This window comes from Pleurodeles waltl, chromosome 1_1 (assembly GCF_031143425.1).
Source record: "Pleurodeles waltl isolate 20211129_DDA chromosome 1_1, aPleWal1.hap1.20221129, whole genome shotgun sequence".
NCBI classification, from domain to species: Eukaryota; Metazoa; Chordata; class Amphibia; order Caudata; family Salamandridae; genus Pleurodeles; species Pleurodeles waltl.
The window spans coordinates 434,831,186-434,855,264 of NC_090436.1; the positions used below are offsets into that span (position 1 = coordinate 434,831,186).

General features: G+C 46.3%; 1 protein-coding gene across 2 annotated transcripts in view; it reads right to left on the reverse strand.

Annotated features, from left to right (window-relative positions):
- Positions 1–24,079, reverse strand: part of BDP1 (BDP1 general transcription factor IIIB subunit) — a 1,097,554-nt gene that overhangs the window by 959,843 nt on the left and 113,632 nt on the right. For both annotated transcript variants that reach the window (XM_069224223.1, XM_069224213.1), the window contains exon 9: positions 2,296–2,436. In XM_069224223.1, the coding sequence (XP_069080324.1) occupies positions 2,296–2,436 (141 nt within the window). The remainder of the gene's footprint in view (positions 1–2,295; positions 2,437–24,079) is intronic.

Below are 24,079 nucleotides of genomic sequence, written 5' to 3' on the forward strand. Positions count from 1 at the left end.
AATGACCCAGCAGACCAAACAAGGATGCACAAAAACTAAGCAGGTGCCCACTTCCCAAATCCTAAGCGGCAGAGAAAAGCCCTCCTCCCCAAAAAGGCCTATGTCCTTACCTAAAAAAAATAGGCCCAAGGCAATCCATGTCCAAACATGCTAAAGCTCTCCCACCTCCAACCAAGCAGGCCAAAGGCCTACACAAATAAAGTAAGCCAAAGCCCTCCAGCCCAACCAAGAAGGCCAAAAGACCCAACAACAAAACTGCAAAAAAGTACTCATCAGAACTAAAAACTTGCACACCCAGCCCAAACAGAAAACACCAACAGCTGAAGGTGAAAAGTAATAACCCTTCTATTCTCCCACTAACCAAATAAGTTGACCGTCTCTCCTCAGACCTGAAGTTCATACAGGGAGACAAGAAGAGCCGACTCTTCAGGGGAACCAAAAGAGGAAACATACATCTTTTAGAATTTCTTCACATGCCAAGGTGTTTTACACAAAAACACAGTTCTGTTTTCAAGCATGCCAAAAAGCGAATCATGTTGAAATCCAAGAAGGAATTCTATTATGACGCCCAAGTTGGTGTCCTGTGGATGTGCTAAGCAGCTGAAGGTAACCACATGATGACCAGGCAAGGGAACAGGCAAAGCTTCATTGAGGTTCCTCAAACAGCTTGTATGATTTATCCAGCATTCCTAGCACAAGATATTCTGACCATTACTAAAGGATTGGACCATACAGAGGTCTACAATTTTGTGGGTTAACGAATGCAACTTCAAGGGGATTACTATCCACAAATGGAAACACTTCAGCAGTACTAGGAGCTTGAGGGAAAGGAGAGGAAGAACAAACAAAATGAAAAAAACTAGTAGCAGCCTGCAGTTAGTCACACATAACCACAGATTTAATTGGTAACCTCATAAATGGCAGATTGCATATAGTAAAGGTGCAACCTACTACACCTAGGAAGTCAATAAAGCTAGAGCAAACGTGTCAGCCAAATACAGATGAGTGTGCCAGAAACATTTCTGGATGTGCTTTTTCTCTTTTTAAGATATGTTTGGGTTAAAAGGTGCTTTTACCATCACCTTGTACAAGCACTCAACTTTAAAATATGTATCCAACCTGTCAACTGCTCCGCTTCTTGAATTATTACAGAATGGACTTCCTTTTACAATGGGCTAATCCCACAAAGAAGCATAACGTTTGTTCTCAATGTATCTACCCTTTTTCTTCCAATTACATATTTTTGGGGCGGTTCACTGGGATATGCAAAGGGTGGGGCTCTTACATAATTCTGGTTATGACTAAAACGACTCACACAATCTCTATATTGAGAAGCATTGTCAGATACAGACTACATTTTTATTTTGACCCATCACCCCACCTTAAGAGAAGCCCTAATGGTTTGCACCCACACTAGCAAAGAGAAGTTGATCAGAATTATGGGAAGCATTATTTTACAGATGAGACTTCCATTCTCTTCCTAGACTGAGTATCTGCTTGGCAAGCTGTAAGTCGCTCCCCGCTGCCAGACTTTTGATTAATGGTGAAAAGTATATGAAGGTGGAAAAGTTCAGGGTGGTAAGTCGATAATTAATAGGACCCTTACTTAATTTCCACTTTCTAAAATCAGAGGGTCACAGCATACTTATAAAACCCATTGACTGCCAAGGACAAACACTTGTGTCATATCAAGTATGCTTGGATGCCATATATGAAAGTCACAGTGGGAGGAACAAATGATGTGCATGTCCAATGTTAGATCAAGGTATGTGCAAATAATAGAGAAAGTGCCTGACACAGGAGGCACATCAGTAGCCAAGGGGAAAAATTGTCTTGCCCCTCAAGAAGGAGAGAGATGCTGTTCTTGAAAAGGAAAAGTCACTTATATTAAATGTTCTCCCCACTGCAGATGAGCTACAAAGGTGTTATCTCTTTACAGACGGTCAAATAAAATTCACAACACATTGACAGATTCTTCAAAAACCATACTAACACAATTTACATTTTCTTATGTCACCATTTTTACATCTCTGTTTCCTTTAAAGAAGGTTTCCATGATATGAATAAACATAAAAAAATAATCTAAACTGGGGCGGCTTTCTCTTCACCTACACTAAAAGACACCAAAAGCTTAACCATCCAAACAGAAGTGCAATAACTGCAACAAATTATCTAAACAATTTCGATGCTTCAAGAGTTGCAAAGTTTCTTCAACAAAGAACTGTCTAAGAATTTTGTAATAAACAGAATAATGCTACAATGGGTTGTTCTACAAAATCATTAAAAGTGTATAACCTTTTTTTCGGCGAGCTTTGGGTGTCTTTTTCTCTGGAGAGGTTTTACTTTTCACAGACTTTTCTTTCCGTTTCTTCTCTTCAGCAAGTACCTTCTCAAGCAGCTTTGCAAAGAAGCTAAAATCAAACGGCCGCTTCTCCTCTACCCAAACAAAAAAGAATTAAAGAAGTAGGACACAAACAGAAATTTTAAAACTAACATTATTCAGACACAGTCAGTCATACAGTTCATAACATGCTAGCTTTCTACATTACTAAATCAATACCTAACATTTTATAAATTTTTCAATCCCCTTAACAAAAGTGGCCACCAATAAAAATTATTATGTCAAAAAATTTAACTGTGAGCCATGAAATTCTTAAGCATCACCATAAGATACCCTGGTTGTATGACGCTACCTAGAATGACACAGATGAACCTCTATGTAGACCAGGATTCCACAGAGTATTCTTAGCTCCTACAGATACCACTGCAGTGTTTGTACATCTACATTCACCATACCCTATCCATAACAACTAAGCTTAGTCTCTACATTACCTCAAAGTCAACTTATCCATAACTCTTAACATATGCATACCCAACCCGCGCACACACACACACTCACATTACTTAATGCCCAGAAGTTGGTCTAAACAGTTGTGGCGAATAGTGCAAGCCATTGTGTGAAATTCTGCAGAAAGGTTTAAAGTCAGACACCCCTGAGGTTTAACAGATTCTCTCAACTGCCCATTACTTGCAGTTTCTGTGCCCTTGTGGGGATAAGACAAAGCACTTAACTAGATTCAATATAATTTCAGCTGGGAAATGTTGCTGTGTGCTGGAGAAAGTGGGTGGGGCTTTCATGGAGCAGCTGGTGCAACGCAGTGGTCAATTGTAGTGAGAAAGTGCTCCACTCTCATACCTTGAAATGCCTTTCTATGGATGCTTCTTTTCTTGGCCAGAGGTTTTCAGTGTGAGTGTAAAAAAAGACTGCAGCAACTGGAAACATCCAGTCAATTTGTGTTGAATGAAGAATGAAATTGTAGGGAAAGTTGTAGCTGGAGTGATGGGCCAGAGTAAGAAGTATGAATTCACTTCTCTGACTTACAAAAATGCAGTGTAATGTCAGACGTATAGTTCATGGGGATTGTTCATGAAATAATTTCAGAGGTCTTTCCTAGTACTTTTTTCTTATAGTTTATTTTCTTGTGAAATGATCAAACAAGTCTTTGTTTAGAAAAAGGCTCTTCAAAACAATATTCAGTGTTTCCACTTGTTTTGTGTCTTAAAGGTCACAAAATCTTTTTTTCTCGCTAATCTAAATGCAACTGTAAGATCACAGTAAGGAGACAGTCCATAAATCCATTCAGGAATCAATATTTATTGAACACAAATTACATTGTTAGTGATACGTGATCCTTCATTCATTCATTTTTGTCTTTGATGTGGCAAATGGAAAAATTTGAATTCGTTCCTGCCCCTATTCTGATGCCTCTGTCTTGTGGCTCTATTCTTGCTATTAACAAATGAGCGTTTGGTCAAAGGGTCAGAATGACTTGACTCAAGGTCTATGTAAAAGGGCAGTAGAAGTATGTTCTCAGTATAATACCCAACGATACACTTTTTTCAACATGATTTGTTCTTCGAAGTGGAGTTATGATTTACAACTTGGGAAGTCCATTACTTGGAAGGCGATGTACCCACAGTAATCATCCCCCCCCCCCAAAAAAAAAAAAATCCTTTTGTAAGCGATTAGTCTAAAATCTGGCCTGATCTACCTCCTCTGATTCAGTATTCCCAAAAAGTTGAAGGAATTTGAAAATGTACCACAGTCCACAGAGTCCCAAAGGTCAACAACATATTTTTCCAATGAGGGAAAGCGTAAATGCTGTTTGGGAGACATGAGGAACTGTTTCTCTGGAGCACAATCACAATTTACTTTTGATATTGGAAGAAGACAGCATTCACTTGGAGAAAGCAGATCCACTTGGAGCTTTTTTTGTTGGAGTCAACCAGAACTGTTTCAGTCTCTGAGGGGGTGACATTTGGAGCAGCATCTGTCAAGCAGAGATAAAGACAGGCTCTTTCTCTGGGGCCATAAATACGCTGCTCAAACTATTTTGGGCAGCTTTGGGGTTGAGGTTAGGGTGAGCAGGGCACGCAAGATTAACATGCACATGAGCCACGACCTAAACCCAAAAGACACATACAGTGAAAGTACAGACCTCTAGAGATTTCCTATCCACCTTTATGGGGAAACATTTTTTCTAGCAAAAAAAACACAAACAAATGCAGATGAAGACAGCAAAGTTACAAAAAGGCATCTACCGCACACTGCGAAAAGGATCAGAGTTAGGAAACCACAGGCATTTTGCAAAAGTGAGGTTTGGGGACTAAGACCACTGGGCTGGCCCAGGGGCTGTCAGAGTGCTCAATGACTCCCAATTCCAGCATCTTGTGGACTTCCACTTTGATGCTTTCCTTAACTTGGTCAGACTGTCTGAAAATGTTGTTTTTGACAGGCATGCGGTCTCCTGTGTCCACATCATGGGTACACAGGGGTGTCTGACCAGGGGTTAGGGAAAAGAGCTCAGCAAACTGTTGCAGGACCTTCCTACAATCAGATTGCTGTTGGCCAGAGAGGTTGTCTGAATAGATCACTCCATCAACTGAGCCATCTTTAGGGTTTGATGAGAGGAGATCAGGGAGAGGTTCACTCTCACCTTCCTGGTCCTCATCTGCTACCATCAACAGATTCACATAAGCCCTATCATGGAAGAGCTTAAGGCGGTTCACATGGATCACCCTCTTGGGGCTCCTGCTAGTGCCTAGGTCCACCAGGTAGGTGACCTGACTCTTCTTCTCTAGCACTGGGTAATGGCCACTCCATTTGTCCTGAAGTGCCCTGGGAGCCACAGGTTCCAAAACCCAGACTTTCTGCCCTGGTTGAAATTCAACCATTGCAGCCTTTTGGTCATACCAAAACTTCCGGAGCTGTTGGCTGGCCTCAAGGTTTTTACTTGCCTTTTCCATGTACTCTGCCATCCTTGAACATAGGCCAAGTACATAGTCCACTATGTCTTGCTTAGGCTCATGAAGAGGTCTCTCCCAGCCTTCTTTCACAAGAGCTAGTGGTCCCCTTACAGGGTGGCCAAACAGAAGTTCAAAGGGTGAGAACCCTACTCCCTTCTGAGGCACCTCTCTGTAAGCGAAAAGCAGACATGGCAAGAGGACATCCCATCTCCTTTTGAGTTTTTCAGGGAGCCCCATGATCATGCCTTTTAATGTCTTGTTGAATCTTTCAACAAGGCCATTAGTTTGTGGATGATAGGGTGTAGTGAATTTATAAGTCACTCCACACTCATTCCACATGTGTTTCAGGTATGCTGACATGAAGTTGGTACCTCTGTCAGACACCACCTCCTTAGGAAAGCCCACTCTGGTAAAAATACCAATGAGGGCCTTGGCTACTGCAGGGGCAGTAGTCGACCTAAGGGGAATAGCTTCAGGGTATCTAGTAGCATGATCCACTACTACTAGTATGTACATATTCCCTGAGGCTGTGGGAGGTTCAAGTGGACCCACTATGTCCACACCCACTCTTTCAAAGGGGACCCCCACCACTGGAAGTGGAATGAGGGGGGCCTTTGGGTGTCCACCTGTCTTACCACTGGCATGACAGGTGGTACAGGAGACACATAACTCCTTGACCTTCTGGGACATGTTGGGCCAGTAGAAGTGGTTGACTAGTCTCTCCCACGTCTTGGTTTGTCCCAAATGCCTAGCAAGAGGAATATCATGGGCTAAGGTCAGTATGAACTCTCTGAACTCCTGAGGCACTACCACTCTCCTAGTGGCACCAGGTTTGAGATCTCTTGCCTCAGTGTACAGGAGTCCATCTTCCCAATAGACCCTATGTGTTCCAGTTTTCTTGCCATTGGACTCTTCAGCCGCTTGCCACCTAAGGCCTTCAAGAGAGGGACAGGTTTCTTGCCCCTTACACAACTGCTCCCTTGAGGGTCCCCCTGGGTCTAAGAGCTCAACCTGATAAGGTTCCAACTCCATAGGCTCAGTTCCCTCAGAGGGCAGAACTTCTTCCTGAGAAGAGAGGTTCTCTTTTTGTTGTTGTGTTGCAGCTGTTTTCCCAGTTGTCTTTCCTTTCCTCTTGGTAGGCTGGGCCCTTTTTCCAGGCTCCAACTCTACTTTTTCACCCTGAGCCTTGCACTGTGCCCTTGTCTTGACACACACCAGTTCAGGGATACCCAGCATGGCTGCATGGGTTTTCAGTTCTACCTCAGCCCATGCTGAGGACTCCAGGTCATTTCCAAGCAAACAGTCTACTGGGATATTTGAGGAGACCACCACCTGTTTCAGGCCATTGACCCCTCCCCATTCTAAAGTAACCATTGCCATGGGATGTACGTTTCTCTGATTGTCAGCGTTGGTGACTGGATAAGTTTGTCCAGCCAGGTATTGACCAGGGGAAACCAGTTTCTCTGTCACCATGGTGACACTGGCACCTGTATCCCTCAGGCCTTCTACACTTGTCCCATTAATTAAGAGCTGCTGCCTGTATTTTTGCATGTTAGGAGACCAGGCAGCCAGTGTGGCTAAATCCACCCCACCCTCAGAGACTAATGTAGCTTCAGTGTGGCACCTGATTTGCTCTGGGCACACTGTTGATCCCACTTGGAGACTAGCCATTCCAGTGTTAGCTGGAGTGGAGTTGGAAGTGGTACTTTTCTTGGGACAGGCCTTGTCTCCAGTTTGGTGTCCAGGCTGATTACAGCTACGACACCAGGCCTTTTTGGGATCAAAGTTTTTACCCTTGTACCCAAAATTATTTTGTGAAGAGGCTCTGGGCCCACCCTCCTGTGCAGGTTTTTGGGGGCCTGAAGAAGACTCTTTACTATTTTTGTTTTTGGATGTCTCAACACTCTTCCCCTGGGGAGGCTTTGTGACCCCTTTCTTTTGGTCACCCCCCTGTGGAAGTCTTGGTCACCCTAGTCTTGACCCAATGGTCCGCCTTCTTTCCCAATTCTTGGGGAGAAATTGGTCCTAGGTCTACCAGATGCTGATGAAGTTTATCATTTGAACAATTACTCAATAGGTGTTCTTTCACAAATAAATTGTACAGCCCGTCATAATCATTAATACCACTGCCTTGAATCCAACCATCCAGTGTTTTCACTGAGTAGTCCACAAAATCAACAAAGGTCTGGCTCGAGGATTTTTGAGCCCCCCTGAATCTAATTCTATACTCCTCAGTGGAGAATCCAAAGCCCTCAATCAGGGTTCCCTTCATGAGGTCATAAGATTCTGCATCTTTTCCAGAGAGTGTGAGGAGTCTATCCCTACACTTTCCAGTGAACATTTCCCAAAGGAGAGCACCCCAGTGAGATCTGCTTACTTTTCTGGTTACACAAGCCCTCTCAAAAGCTGTGAACCATTTGGTGATGTCATCACCATCTTCATATTTAGTTACAATCCCTTTAGGGAATTTCAACATGTCAGGAGAATCTCTGACCCTATTTATTTTGCTGCCACCATTGATGGGACCTAGGCCCATCTCTTGTCTTTCCCTTTCTATGGCTAGGATCTGTCTTTCCAAAGCCAATCTTTTGGCCATCCTGGCTAGCAGGAGGTCCTCTTCACTGAGGCTATCCTCAATGATTACAGAGGTGCTGGTCCCTCCTGTGAGGGAAGCAGCATCTCTGACTATCACAGTTGGAATCAGAGATTTAGGGTCCCTGGGTTCCCTAGTTAGGACTGGAAGGGGGGAATTCTCCTCCAGTTCACTATCATCATCCTCTGGGTTGTCATCCTCAGAGGGGTTGGCTTTTTCAAACTCTGCCAAAAGCTCCTGGAGCTGTTGTTTGGAGGGTCTTGAGCCAATTGTGATTTTCTTTAGTTTGCAGAGTGACCTTAACTCCCTCATCTTAAGATGGAGGTAAGGTGTGAGGTCGAGTTCCTCCACATTCACATCTGCACTAGACATTATGTTTCTAAAAGTTGGAATACTTTTTAAGAATCTAAAACTAGTTCTAGAATCTAATTCAAACTTTCACAAATCTTTTAAACTCTAAAAGAAATGCTAACAGGGACTAACACAAGGACTTAGCAGGACTTTTAAGAATTTAGAAAAATAGTTCAAATTGCAAAAATCAATTTCTAATGACAATTTTTGGAATTTGTCGTGTGATCAGGTATTGGCTGAGTAGTCCAGCAAATGCAAAGTCTTGTACCCCACCGCTGATCCACCAATGTAGGAAGTTGGCTCTGTATGCACTATTTCAAAGTAAGGAATAGTATGCACAGAGTCCAAGGGTTCCCCTTAGAGGTAAGATAGTGGCAAAAAGAGATAATACTAATGCTCTATTTTGTGGTAGTGTGGTCGAGCAGTAGGCTTATCAAAGGAGTAGTGTTAAGCATTTGTTGTACATACACACAGGCAATAAATGAGGAACACACACTCAGAGACAATTCCAGGCCAATAGGTTTTTGTATAGAAAAATATATTTTCTTAGTTTATTTTAAGAACCACAGGTTCAAATTTTACATGTAATATCTCAAATGAAAGGTATTGCAGGTAAGTACTTTAGGAACTTTGAATAATCACAATAGCATATATACTTTTCAAATAAAACACATATAGCTATTTTAAAACTAGACAGTGCAATTTTCACAGTTCCTAGGGGAGGTAAGTTATTGTTAGTTCTTGCAGGTAAGTAAACCACCTACGGGGTTCAAGTTTGGGTCCAAGGTAGCCCACCGTTGGGGGTTCAGAGCAACCCCAAAGTTACCACACCAGCAGCTCAGGGCCGATCAGGTACATATTTCAAAGTGATGCCCAAAACGCATAGGCTTTAATGGAGAAGGGGGTGCCCCGGTTCCAGTCTGCCAGCAGGTAAGTACCCGTGTCTTCGGAGGGCAGACCAGGGGGTTTTTGTAGGGCACCGGGGGGGACACAAGTTAGCACAGAAAGTACACCCTCAGCAACACGGGGGCGGCCGGGTGCAGTATGCAAACACACGTCGGGTTTTCAATTGGAATCAATAGGAGACCAAGGGGTCTCTTCAGCGATGAGGTAGGCAGGGGGGGGGGGCTCCTTGGGGTAGCCACCACCTGGGCAAGGGAGAGGGCCTCCTGGGGGTCACTCCTGCACTGGAGTTCCAATCTTTCAGGTCCTGGGGGCTGGGGGTGCAGAGTCTTTACCAGGCGTCGGGATCTGGGAGTCAGGCAGTCACGGTCAGGGGGAGCCTCGGGATTCCCTCTGCAGGCGTCGCTGTGGGGGCTCAGGGGGGGGCAACTCTGGCTACTCACAGTCTCGTAGTCGCCGGGGAGTCCTACCTGAAGTGTTGTTTCTCCACAAGTCGAGACGGGGGCGTCAGGTGCAGAGTTGCAAGTCTCACGCTTCTGGCGGGAAACGCAGTTGTCTTTAAGTTGCTTCTTTGGAAACAAAGTTGCAGTCTTGGGTGAACAGGGCCGCTGTTCTCAGGAGTTTCTTGGTCCTTTTAGAGCAGGGCAGTACTCTGAGGATTCAGAGGTCGCTGGTCCTGGGGAAAGCGTCGCTGGAGCAGTTTCTTCAGAAGGGGGGGGGGGGGGGGAGACAGGCCGGTAGAGCTGGGGCCAAAGCAGTTGGTGTCTCCGTCTTCTCTGCAGGGTTTTTCAGCTCAGCAGTCCTCTTCTTTTTAGGTTGCAGGAATCTGAGTTCCTAGGTTCAGGGGAGCCCCTAAATACAGAATTTAGGGGTGTGTTTAGGTTAGGGAGGGCAGTAGCCAATGGCTACTAGCCCTGAGGGTGGCTACACCCTCTTTGTGCCTCCTCCCAAGGGGAGGGGGTCACATTCCTATCCCTATTGGGGGGATCCTCCATCTGCAAGATGGAGGATTCCTAAAAGTCAGAGTCACTTTAGCTCAGGTTGCCTTAGGGGCTGTCCTGACTGGTCAGTGACTCCTCCTTGTTTTTATCATTATCTCCTCCGGCCTTGCCGTCAAAAGTGGGGCCGTGGCCGGAGGGGGCGGGCAACTCCACTAGCTGGAATGCCCTGTGGTGCTGTAACAAAGGGGGTGAGCCTTTGAGGCTCAACGCCAGGTGTTACAGCTCCTGCAAAGGGGAGGTGATAAGCATCTCCACCCAGTGCAGGCTTTGTTACTAGCCAGAGTGACAAAGGCACTCTCCCCATGTGGCCAGCAACATGTCTCGAGTGTGGCAGGCTGCTAAAACCAGTCAGCCTACACAGGTAGTTGGTTAAGGTTTCAGGGGGCACCTCTAAGGTGCCCTCTGGGGTGTATGTTACAATAAAATGTACACTGGCATTAGTGTGCATTTATTGTGCTGAGAAGTTTGATACCAAACTTCCCAGTTTTCAGTGTAGCCATTATGGTGCTGTGGAGTTCGTGCATGACAGACTCCCAGACCATATACTCTTATGGCCACCCTTCACTTACAATGTCTAAGGTTTTGCTTAGACACGGTAGGGGCACAGTGCTCATGCACTGGTGCCCTCACCTATGGTATAGTGCACCCTGCCTTAGGGCTGTAAGGCCTGCTAGAGGGGTGACTTAGCTATACTGCATAGGCAGTGTGAGGTTGGCATGGCACCCTGAGGGGAGTGCCATGTCGACTTACTCGTTTTGTCCTCACCAGCACACACAAGCTGGCAAGCAGTGTGTCTGTGCTGAGTGAGGGGTCCCCAGGGTGGCATAAGATATGCTGCAGCCCTTAGAGACCTTCCCTGGCATCAGGGCCCTTGGTACCAGGGGTACCAGTTACAAGGGACTTACCTGGATGCCAGGGTGTGCCAATTGTGGAAACAAAAGTACAGGTTAGGGAAAGAACACTGGTGCTGGGGCCTGGTTAGCAGGCCTCAGCACACTTTCAAATCAAAACATAGCATCAGCAAAGGCAAAAAGTCAGCGGGTAACCATGCCAAGGAGGCATTTCCTTACACATTTCCATATATTTATATGTAATCAGAGTTCCATTCCAGAATAAATGTATTCATTGGTGAGCAAGAAGCTGGTAACTGCTCTGATGCACGAATGGTGGCCACACAATAACTTTCAATTCAACCATCAGATGCATGTCAAAAGATGGAAGTCCTGCAAAAATGCTTTTTTCAAGGTAGCAGTAAAATTGGGTATCCAATTTCATGAAAGTGAGTAATGCTCTTAGATGGAATAAAAAAATATTTTGTTGAGCAAATTTAAAACAACAGCCTGATCATCTGGTGTGAGTCATTTCTGTTTTAAGGCCTGGTTGGGTTGAGTCTATGTTTTACTCAGCCAGACTGCCACTCAGATTAGGATAAGATGCAAGGCAATCATCATGGAACAACTAGAAATGCCTCAGCACCATGTCTCTGAAAGGAGAATCCTCCCTTTTGGAACTCTAATTTAGACCACTGGAATATTTGCCTTCCAAAAGTACGTCCTTAAAACAATTCAAGAACGGCTTAGTTTGTAATGAATAGGCTGAGACCATAAAGCATTTGGTGTTGTTCACAACTATTGCCCTGAGGAAGAAACTATCTTTTTATATAATGGGTTACAAAGATTGCCGAAACGGTCTCAAATAATAGCCTATCCTTGAGCGAATGAAACACTGAATAATATGCAGGAGAGTATTATCACTGTGTAGTTAATTTTGGTTGATTTCACGTGAGCTGAGGCCCGAACATACTTTTTAGATTTGTATGGCCCCTGTGGATGTGGAGCCACGTTCCTACTGTCTCCATGGGCACCCCTTTTTAATATTCTCCTTTCCGCTCCCACTTGCACCCCGCCACTGGGCCCAGACTTGTGCAGACGAAGTAACGAGAGGTTGAAGGGTCCAATCTGGGCCCCTCGGGTGTAAGAACTGGGTTTGCTGATGATGTGTCCGGGAGCAGATTTAACCATATTTGCCTGGAACAGGTACCACCCTGGGGTGGGGTGACAAACAACATTCAGTGCCCCGTCCCTCAGATCGCACCCTACCCCCCAGGTGGGAAGGAGTGCCTGTCCTTTTGGAGACATCAGCTGCATCCTTCCGCCCACCTGCAGAATCTTTGTGGAGGCGGACATCTAGGAATGTGATCTATGACTGCCATAGTTGAGTGGTGACGACCAAGGTACACCCAGATTGCGGCCCCTGTTCTTGTTGGTTTGAGGGGTCTGGAATTTTGTGTGGTGACAAACTGTGTGCAGTGTTTCGATTGTGGAGATGGCTAGGACAAGGACCCAAAGCCCCCTGACCAGGGAAGGCTCAACCGTTCTGCAAAGGTCCTGATGCCACCACTGGAGGCTGGTCTGCAGCCCATGCCAGATAATGCAGCCCTCCCCTTCTGGCGATTCAGTCTTCCCAGGAGGCCTTGTAGGGAAGAGTGGGTGGGGTGTGCTGAGAGGTCTCCTTGCTGAGGAGTGCCCTAATGTTATCCTATGGGAAAAGAAACATATACCGCACTTAAGCAACGACCGACAGGACGGTACTCGAGTTAAGGTAAGTATGAGACAAGGTCCAATACAACACCAACAGGTCACTTTGGGAGGCACTGAGGCATCCAGGTGCAGAGGTGCTTTTCAGCCTCAGGTGGTGGTGTTCTTCTGGACTTGAGGTGTGTATGGGGCAAGGTCCAAGGCCACATCAACAGTTCACCATGGGGGCTCTGGGGCATACGGGTGCAGAGGTGAATTAGAGCATCAGCTGTCCCATTCACATCAATGGAGATTTGTCTGGTCAGAGAGAAGCTGCAAGCAGGGAATGGGCAGATGGTCCAGGGGAACACACGGGGGGATCAACCCTTGAGATACTCGGGCACGTAGGGCCACATTTGGCCCACTTCTCCTCAGGCTGTGGGGCTCAGGTGCAACAGGGTCTTTTGGCACCGGGTTACGGCGTAGAGGATACTCATGGTTGGAGGGGGGCCTAGTGGGCAAGACAGAGGTAGGCTTTGTCTCTGGAGGGCCGTGGGACTACACTGGCACCACTGGCCCACTTCAGCTCGGGCTAGGCGGCACAGGTACAGTGGTGCTTTCCAGTTTTGGGTTTGGGTGGTCCAGAGCCCTCCCAGGTCTATTGGGGTGCCTGCAGGACTTGGTGAGGCAGCTCTGCTGCTCCACAGGAGTTCCTGGGTCTTTGCTGAAGGCAGGCAATCCTCCCAGGCTTTATGAGGCACAACAGCTTGCAGGACGAGATGACTTTGGCGTAATTCGGCAGAAATAGCAAACAGGCCGACAGGGCTGGTGCCAAGTCAGTTGCTTCTTCCTCAGTCTTTGCTGTCACGTTTTCTTAAGTGTCCTTCTTCTTGTAGGTCAGCAGAAATCTGAGGCGATGGGCTTCTGAAGTTCCCCTGCCTTGAAATTCAAATTGCAGGTCATCCTTTTGGGAGGAGTGTGTTAAAATCCATGTCAGAGCAGGCTTTGTTCCTGGTCGCCCGAGAGCAAAGGCTGTCACCCTGGGGGACAGAAAAATCATCTGTTGGTGGCAGACTGGTGGAAACTAGTCAGTCAGCACCCAAGCAGTTGGAAGGTTTTCAGGGGGCACCTGGTACCCTCTGGGTGTGGAGACTGAACGATGCAGAAAATTGGGCCTGATGGAAAAACTTTAGGTTTGTGGGGTTCCCTGAGAGAGTAGACGGCCCCAAATATGGATGGTAAAGTTCCTTAAAAAGTGGCTGCGGTGCATCCTCCCCCAGACACATTTTTTCCCTTGCTTTATTACAGAAAGGGTGCATAGATGATTAGGGAGTAGACCCTAGCCGGGGACCCCTGATCCCTTCTCCCACGCAACATAGTTAGCCACCCCCTCCAAGAAAAATACATCATGAGAACGCAAAAATCCTGATGCTTCCTGACTATTCCTAGGAAGTTCAAAGTCAGAGACACACCATTAACTCAGTAAAAGCCAGGTTGAGAGGGCTCAATATATAATATATGCTCACGTTCCTAGCCAAATAGAAGGTGCTTGGACATGGCTTGAGGCTTGCAACTTTTCTGGGGATGGGGAATCCACTATATACCCTTACGTAGAGGAGGGCGCCTGGACGAAGTAACAACAATGTCCCGGATGGAGGTGTTGGGGGGAGTGCGTAGGAGGGTTGGCACCCCGTGGCACAGAACGCATCCTGGGGAGCGCCCAGAGACTTCCTCGAAATCTGACGATCACCAGACTACAGACGTTAAAAAGAGCAAGAAAGATGGCATTGAGGAAGACTCCACGCACGTCTACATAGGAGAGGACCAAGAGACAGGATCCGACTCCCCTCACCCTCTGGCAGTGGCTACAGAGGGCCTTGAGGGTGGTTCAGAAGTGGCCCCTCTGGACGATATGGTCTCAGGACTAACGGCAGTGAAATAGCAGATGGATTGGCAAATAATATATGGGGCCGGCTAGTGGCCGACTTAATATCTCCACACCCTTCCTATAATTGGCTTGCGTAGTTTTCTTTTCTCTTCTTTTATCCCCTACAGTGTTGCAGTGTACAGCCGTTGTTGCTTCAAGTTGGTGTTTGCGGGGTTGAGGTAAGGTGCAGGGGCTGGGTTACGGACCTCTCGATTCCCTTCTTGAGTACTTTTAGTTGAGTTATGGGGTTTCACACTCGCAGGGGTTCCGGCGGGGTGGGGTTGGGAGATGGGACGGTTATAATACAGGAGTTATTGGGGTTTTAGAGTTTCTAAGGGGTGAACTCAGACATACCAGTCAGTAAATAGCCTGGCTTGTGATGCTAAGCAAAACATTTCAAATTTACCGGAGTCATGGCTCCTGCACCTTCCCTAATAGGGAATAGACCTGATCACGGACATAGTGCAGATATCCCTCCCACTTGACTCCAGAGCCGCAGGGGTCCGCTTGTGGAATCTGAATAGACTGGGAGATAAGGTTAAGAGGGTACTGGTGGCTCAGTATTTTCAGAGAATTAAGCCGGGTGTGGTGCTCTTACAGGAAACCCATCTCAAAGGGACACTGGGCAGATTCCTGGAAAGAGGTGCCTACACCGTTATGGCCCATGCCGGTTACACCTCGGGATACCGAGAGGTGGCCACATTGATTAGAAGAAACCTCCCTTTCAATTAGCAAAGACGTGAACAGATCCCGCTGGCAGTTATGTGGGAGTCCAGTGAATCTGGGGAGAGACAAATATCACCCTAATTAGTGACTATGCCCCCACCTTGGCTACAGGATGCCACAATGGCAACATTTTCTGAGCTTTTCCACAAAGGAATCCAAAATGGGTCTCTAGGTAAATAATTTTTACAATTTTTTTATTGTTTTAAAATAGCGGCTGTATAGCCTTGTTTAGGCCCCTTTGCGAAACTGTTCAGAATTTAAAATAGTAAAGTCAGTTAGAAAAGTACTTCACAAGTCCTTTAAAACGTTCCTAACTTCTTTAAACATCATTTCAGAGTAAGGGCCTTCCCAGGAACTCAACCTAGCACCCTATAAGCACCGTAGGGTATCCTAACTATGCAAAGCATGGAAACTTGCCACAGAGTCTAAACCCACAAATGCCCATCTGCAGCAATTGCTGGCAGAGAATGATAAGGCCTTGGCAAAGTAGAAATCCCCCCACTGGGGAAGAGGAGGAAAATGCAGAGGTGGATGAGGCCGACAATGACTCCTCAAACAATACCTCCACTGAGAACATTACTAGTAGTGTTACAGAAGATATACATACTGAAGGTGCAGATCTTCAGAAACTACCCAAGAGGACAGCAAGAGACAAAACTCTATGCCTAGGACCCATCTCTGGTAGCAACAAACTCATAACTAGGGAGGAAGCTTGTGACCCTAAAATCCCCAAATGGATTGTCCCAAAATACTCAGACAGTGATGATATTACCAAATGGTTCACAGCATTTAAGAGAGCCTGTATAGCCAGGAAGGCCAGCCAGAACTATTGGGTCTCTCACCTTTAGGAACTGTTATCTGGTAAATGCAGGGATAGTCGCATGATATTGAATGAAGCAGATGGGGAGTCTTATGACCTCATGACGTATACCTTGATTGAGAGCTTTGGACTCACCACTGAGGAGTACAGGATCAGGGAGACTCAAAAAAACCAGAGTCAGACCTGTGTAGATTGTGTGGACTCTTCGGTGAAAACACTAGGTGGCTGGCTAAAAGGTTACGTGAAGCTGCCCTGGCTGTTTGGCCCGGTAATGTGGAGAGATAAAGGCAACAAACACAAATCAATGGGGTTAGAGTTGAAGCCCTGAGAGACACTGGTGCCAGTGTCACCATGGTGTCCTCAGACCAATACTTGACTGGTGAGACATATATACAGTCCTCAGTGCTGATAATCAGGCTAAAGTACATCTCATGGCAATAGCTTCCTTAGAATGAAGAGGGCTTATGGGCCAAAAGATGGTGGTATCTCCTGCAATCCCTGTACAGTGTCTGCTAGGCAATGATCTTGAGTCCTCAGCATGGGCTGAGGTCGAAAGAAAGAATCAGGCAGCTATGCTGGAAATACCTGAATGGGTGTGTGAAAACAAGAGCACAGTGCAAAGCCCAGGGTGAAAAGTAGAGTTAGATTCTGGAATAATGGCCCAACCTACCAAGAGAAAGGGCAAGAAGTCTGGGACACCAGTTTTTCAAAAGATACCAGAGTAGGTCCCCTCTCCCCAGGTAGAAGACCTATCAGCCCCAGAAAAAAATGAGCCTCAGGAACTTGGGCCTTACACAGCAGAGCTCTTGGACCCAGAGGGACCCTCTGGTGAAGATTTGTGCCAGGGGCAGGGAACATGTCCCACTCTTGAAGGCCCAAGACTGCAAACTGCTGATCAGGGAAAGGAAGATGTCAGTGGCTCCCACAGGACCTATTGGGAGGAGGGACTCCTTTTCACAGAGGCCTAAGACCCCAACCTTGGTGCCACTAGGAGAGTGGTACAGCTGAGATAATTTCTCCTCACATTGGCCCATGACACCCCCCAGCTGGTCATCTTCGCCAGGCTAAAACTTGGAGCAGGTTAGAGAACCACTTCTACTGGACAGGTATGTCCCAGAAGGTGACAGCGTTTTGTAACTCCTGTGCTACCTGTCAAGCCAGTGGCAAGATAGGTGGGCACCCACAGCCACTCTTAATTCCACTTGCGGTGGTTGGCGTTCCCTCTGAGAGGGTAGGGATTGATATTGTTGGTCCCCTAGACCCTCCAACAGCATCAGGAAACCACTTTATACTAGCTGTAGTGGATTATGCAACCAAGAATCCTGATGCAAATCCCCTGAGTCCCTCATTGGTATCTTTACGAGAGTGGGCTTTCTAAATGAGGTAGTGTCAAACAGACATACAAACTTCATGTCTGGTTACCTGAAACACATGTGGGCTAAAAGTGGGTTGACCTATAAGTTCACTCCCCTATATCACCCACAAGCGAATGGCCTTTTTGAAAGATATGATTGGTGGACTCCCTGAAAAACTCAGAATGAGATGGGATGTCTTACGCCCATGCCTGATTTTCACTTACAGGGAAATGCCACAGATGGGAGTAGGGTCCCCCCCCCCTTTGAACTTCTGCTTGGGCATCCTGTAAGGGGACCACTTTGTCTTGTGAAAGAGGGACGGGAGAGACCTCTCAGAGAACCTAAACAGGATATTGTGGACTATGTGCTTGGCATTTGCTCTCAAATGGCTGAGTACATGGAAAAAGCACCTAAAATACTTGAGGCCAGCCAAGAGCTCCAGAAAGTCTGTTATGAATGAAAGGCTGCACTGGTGGAGTTCCAACCAGGGTGGAAGATGTTGGTTTTGGAGCCTGTGGCTCCTAGGGCTCTCCAGAACAAATGGAGTGGTCCCTACCCTATCCTAGAAAGGAAAGGGGAAGGTCAACTACTTGGTGGGCTTTGGCACTTGCAGGAATCCCAAAAGGGTTAGCTTCGTCAGTCACCTTAAACTCTATCATGACAGACCTGAGATGAACATTCTCATAATCACTAATGAGGGAGATGAGTGACCCTCTCCCCGATTTCCACTCTAGCAACCCCAAAGATGGCACAGTTGAAAGAGTGGTCTTTTCAAAAACCCTCACTGACTAACAGCAGACTGACTGCAAGTGCAGAACTTTTCTCATCTGACCCCTGGTCAGAATACCTGATGAACACATGATGTGGACATTGGGAACAGCTTACCTGTCAAAAATATAATCTACGGAAAGTTTGATCATGCCAAAGAGAGCATCAAAGCTTACGTAAGCAAGATTCTGGCACTGGGAATCACTGAGGACTCAAAAGTCTCTGAGAACACCGGGGCCCAAGCCTCATTCTTAGGGTATAAAGAAAGAAATGAGGCTTTGCATGGACTATATGGGCCTCAATTGTTTTACCAAAACAGATGCACACCCAATACCTAGGGCTGAGTGGTTTATTGCACGTTAGGGGCAGCCAAATATCTCAGTACCGTTGCTCTCATATCAGGGTACTATCAAATGGGTCTGAACCCTGGAACAAGAGAAAAATCAGCATTCTCCACTCCGGATGGCCATTATCAGTTTAGTATAAAGAATGCCCCTGCTACCTTCCAAAGGACGGGTTAGAAGACGTTCGTGCAGCATATCTTGATCATATTGCTGTCTTTCTCTCTTACTGGCAGGATCACTTGATCCATCTTGGCAAGGTCCTAGAGGCTCTGAATAGTGCAGGCCTTACTATGAAGGCAAGCAACTGTCAGAAAGGGCACAGTCAGGTTGTATACTTGGGTCACCTTGTAGGTGAAGGTCAAGTTCAATCACTAAAACCCAAGATCTAGCCAATCCGGACTGGGTAGCTCCAACCATCCAGACTCAAGTCAGAGCATTCTTTTGCTTGACTGGCTACTACAGGAGGTTCATGAAAGTCTATGGCACCATTAAGGCACCTCTCACAGGACTGACCTACAAAAAGATACCCAAGAAAGTGAACTGGACAGTGAGCTGTCAAACAGCCTTTGATAGTCTGAAGGAAGCAATGTGCTTTGCGCCTTTTCTAAAAGCTCCAGATTACACTAAGCAGTTCATAGTGTAGACAGATGCCTATGAACATGGGATAGGAGAGGTCCTATCCCAAAATCAATGATTATGGCCATGACCAACTTTTTGCTGTCATTTGAAGGAGGTTACTCTCCAGAGAGCAGTGTAGGAGTGCCATTCAAAGGAAAGCCTTGGCTGTGGTCTGGTCCCTGAAGAAGCTGAGGCTATAGTTGTCTGGCTCTTACTTCCTTGTTCAAACTGAACACAAGCCTCTCAGATAGCTAATGAAAACAAAAATTTGAAAACCCCAAACTGTTAAGGTGGTCCCTCTCCCTATAGGGAATGGACTTTACAGTGGAACACAGACTTGGGACTGACCATGTCAAAGCAGATAGCTTTTCCAGTTTCTTCCACTTAGAAGATGAAGACTTGGGAAAGGTTAACTTCATCCTCTTTCACTAGAGAGAGGGGTCATGTAGGGAAGTGCCTCTTTTTGACATGGTCACCCCCCACTTTTTGCCTGGTATCTGATGTAAGTTTGACTAGAAGTGCGCTGGGTACCTGCTGACCAGGTCCCCAGTGCCAGAGCTCTTTCTCAAAACTGTACAGTTGTTTTCCCACTTGGCAAATCCTTTAGCACCCTCTATAGGTCCACAGTAAATGGTTCCCTTGGTACCTAGGGCCTGAGATGCTAAAGAGAGTCCCTAAGGGTTGCAGCACAAATTGTACCAGCTTAAGGCACCCCTCACCAAGCATAACAGGCTGCCACTGAGGATGCAGCCTGTGTGCCAGTCCCCTAACACTGCATGGAATCTATGTAAGTCACTACTCTAGCAGGCCTTACAGCCCTAAGGCAAGGTGCATTATATTATATGTGAGGGCATATCTGCACAAGCAGATAAGCTCCTCCTATGCCTTTGTCAATTCTCAGACATAGTAAGTGACTAGGGAAGCCATTTTAAATGCCTGTGGCGAATACTAGTCAATAACGGGTTCCCCAGCTACATGATGGCTTCACTGAAGATAAGGATGTTCGCTATCAAAATATCTTGTATTGGCGAACCTATACTGATGCCAATGTTGGATTTAACAATAAATGCACCCAGGCGGCACATTAGAGGTGTCCTATGTAACCCTCCCAGCTTGGTGTGCTTGCTGACCATTTTCTGCCAATCTGCTATCTGAGACACGGTTCTGGACCCATGGGGTGAGAGCCTTCTGGTCTCAGGAGGCCCAGAACAAATGCCTGTCTGGGAAGAGGGTGTAAAACCTACTCCCACAGGATGACCCGCTGATTAGCCTTCATAGGGCGAACACCTCAAAGGGCTGTGGCCTTTAAAATGCAATCTGGCTCCTCTCAAAGGTTGTAGCCACCCCACCCCGAGCCTATTTTGCACTTGGACAGTTGAGAAAATTAGCTAGTCAGGTAGGTGTGCCACTTCCAGACTAGTACTACCCCTGAGACGGGCTACTGCAAGGTGGACACGCATTTTCATAAGTAGCCATCATACTTAGGGATTCTGGGACAGGATTAGGTCCACTTCCCACAGGAAATGGTCATATAGGGGGTGTAGTGACCCCAAGGGTAAGTAGCCCATTGGCTACTATCCTACATACCCCTAACACTCCTAAATTCAGAATTTAGGAAAGCCCCTGTCCTCAGAGAAACAGATCCCTGCTGACCTGAAGAAGGACACTCTAACGACGCAAAAGGCAAGAACAGAAGATCTGTGACAGACTCAGCGCCAAGCCTGCCAACCTGCCAGTGGACTTCGACAACTACGAGAAAGGCACCTCGTCATCCAGCTGCTGAAACTTCCAAAAGTCCACAAAGACTGCCAGCCTTCACCCCAGCACAAGGAACTCTAGTGGAGTAGCTGAGCTGCTCCCCTACATCCTTGCAGGCACCCAAGAATTGCCACAGTGGACTCCGGACCGCCAAAACCTCCGCCGGACAACACCACTGCACCTGGGCCTCCTAGCCTGTGCTGAAGTGGGCTAAAGGTGCCAATCTGGTCCCCAGACTCTCCAAAGACAAAGTTCATTGTGGGTTTGCCCACTGTGACCTTCGTTCCGATGCCTGCAGTCTCTTTGTGCAGGCCCCTCTCAACCGTGACCACCTCCTGTGACGGCAACCTAGATGGTCCACAGCACCTCTGCACCCGGACTCCCCAGATCGAGGAGAAGAGACCACTGGTGTCTCTGTGTCCCCCAGGCTTGTGAGACTTGAGCCCACTAGTTGGTACATCTGGACTCGATCCCCAGTCCACGCCTGCACCCTGTTCGGAGGGCCCGCCTCCACCACCACTGGTGACAGACACCAGAAGGTCCAAGAACCCTCTGCACCTGGATGCCCCAGACCAAGAAGAAGGAGTATCACTGGGCTTCCTACGTCCCTGAGCGTCACAAGACCTGAGCCCACTCGAAGGTTCACCCAAATAGAGGACGCCCAGTCCTAGCCTGCAGTCTCCTTTCACAGTGACTAATTTCCATAAGAATGCACTGGGCACTCAATGCTGTTTTGCACTCTGCACCCAGCCGCCCCCGTACTGCTTAGGGTGTACTGTCGGTGCTGCTTTGGACCGTGCCCACTGCTCATCTTAACCCCAAGAGATTTGTCTTGTAAGTCGATGTACTCAATCTGTTTTCGGAACGTGTTTTCCTCCCATAGGATAACATTGCAGAACTGAATAATTGAGCTGTGTCCACTTTTTAAAGAGAAAGGAATTCCTATTTAAAAACATACTTACCTGAATGATTTTTCTCTGATGCCTAAACATATGGAAAATGTCACTTACCCAGTGTACATCTGTTCGTGGCATGAGTCGCTGCAGATGCACATGCTGTGCACAGTCTGCCGTCTGGTGTTGGGCTCGGAGTGTTACAAGTTGTTTTTCTTCGAAGAAGTCTTTTCGAGTCACGAGACCGAGGGACTCCTCCCCTTTCGGTTCCATTGCGCATGGGCGTCGACTCCATCTTAGATTGTTTTCCCCGCAGAGGGTGAGGTAGGAGTTGTGTATGTTAGTCATAGTGCCCATGCAATGGAATGAATACGTATGTACATAATAAAGGTTAAAGTAATATATCTACAAATGTACAATTGTTCAAGATCTACTTCTAAACGGCTACAGGCTCCCGGGGAGGCGGGTGGGCGCATGTGAATCTGCAGCGACTCATGCCACGAACAGATGTACACTGGGTAAGTGACATTTTCCGTTCGATGACATGTGTAGCTGCAGATACACATGCCGTGCATAGACTAGTAAGCAGTTATCTCCCCAAAAGCGGTGGTTCAGCCTGTAGGAGTTGAAGTAGTTTGAAATAATGTTCTTAGTATAGCCTGACCTATTGTGGCTTGTTGTGCAGTTAACACATCTACACAGTAGTGCTTGGTAAATGTATGAGGCGTAGACCATGTTGCTGCCTTACATATTTCGTTCATTGGAATATTTCCTAGAAAGGCCATGGTAGCCCCTTTCTTTCTGGTTGAGTGTGCCTTTGGTGTAATAGGCAGCTCTCTCTTTGCTTTAAGATAGCAGGTTTGAATACACTTAACTATCCACCTGGCAATGCCTTGTTTTGAAATTGGATTTCCTGTATGAGGTTTTTGAAAGGCAATAAATAGTTGTTTTGTTTTTCTAATTAGTTTTGTTCTGTCAATGTAGTACATTAGTGCTCTCTTGATGTCTAATGTATGTAGTGCTCTTTCAGCTACAGAATCTGGTTGTGGGAAGAACACTGGTAATTCTACCGTTTGATTTAAGTGGAACGGTGAGACAACTTTTGGTAAAAATCTAGGATTTGTTCTTAGAACCACTTTATTTTTATGTATCTGAATAAATGGTTCTTGTATGGTAAATGCCTGAATCTCGCTCACTCTTCTTAGAGATGTGATGGCAATCAAAAAGGCAACTTTCCACGTTAAGTATTGCATTTCACAAGAATGCATGGGCTCGAAAGGTGGACCCATGAGTCTTGTTAAGACAATGTTGAGGTTCCATGAAGGAACAGGTGGTGTCCTTGGTGGTATGATCCTTTTTAAGCCTTCCATAAACGCTTTAATGACTGGTATTTTAAATAGTGAAGTTGAATGAGTAATTTGCAGGTAAGCTGATATAGCTGTGAGATGTATCTTTATGGAAGAGAAGGCTAGATTTGATTTTTGCAAATGTAGTAAATATCCTACTATATCTTTTGGAGATGCGTGTAATGGCTGAATTTGATTATTCTGGCAGTAATACACAAATCTTTTCCACTTGTTTGCATAGCAGTGTCTAGTGGTAGGTTTTCTAGCTTGTTTTATGACCTCCATACATTCTTGTGTGAGGTGCAAGTGTCCGAATTCTAGGATTTCAGGAGCCAAATTGCTAGATTCAAGGATGCTGGATTTGGATGTCTGATCTGTTGTTTGTGTTGCGTCAACAGATCTGGTTTGTTGGGTAGTTTGACATGAGGTACTACTGACAGGTCTAGTAGTGTCGTGTACCAAGGTTGCCTTGCCCATGTCGGTGCTATTAGTATGAGTTTGAGTTTTTTTGACTCAACCTGTTTACTACATATGGAAGGAGAGGGAGAGGGGGAAAAGCGTATGCAAAGATCCCTGACCAGTTCATCCATAGAGCATTCCCTTGGGATTGATCTTTTGGGTACCTGGATGCGAAGTTTTGGCATTTTGAGTTTTCCTTTGTTGCAAATAGATCTATTTGAGGTGTCCCCCAAATCTGAAAGTAATTGTTTATTATTTGGGGGTGAATTTCCCATTCGTGGGTTTGTTGGTGATCTCGAGAGAGATTGTCTGCCAACTGGTTCTGAATCCCTGGAATAAATTGTGCTATTAGGCGAATGTGGTTGTGAATCGCCCAATGCCATATTTTCTGTGT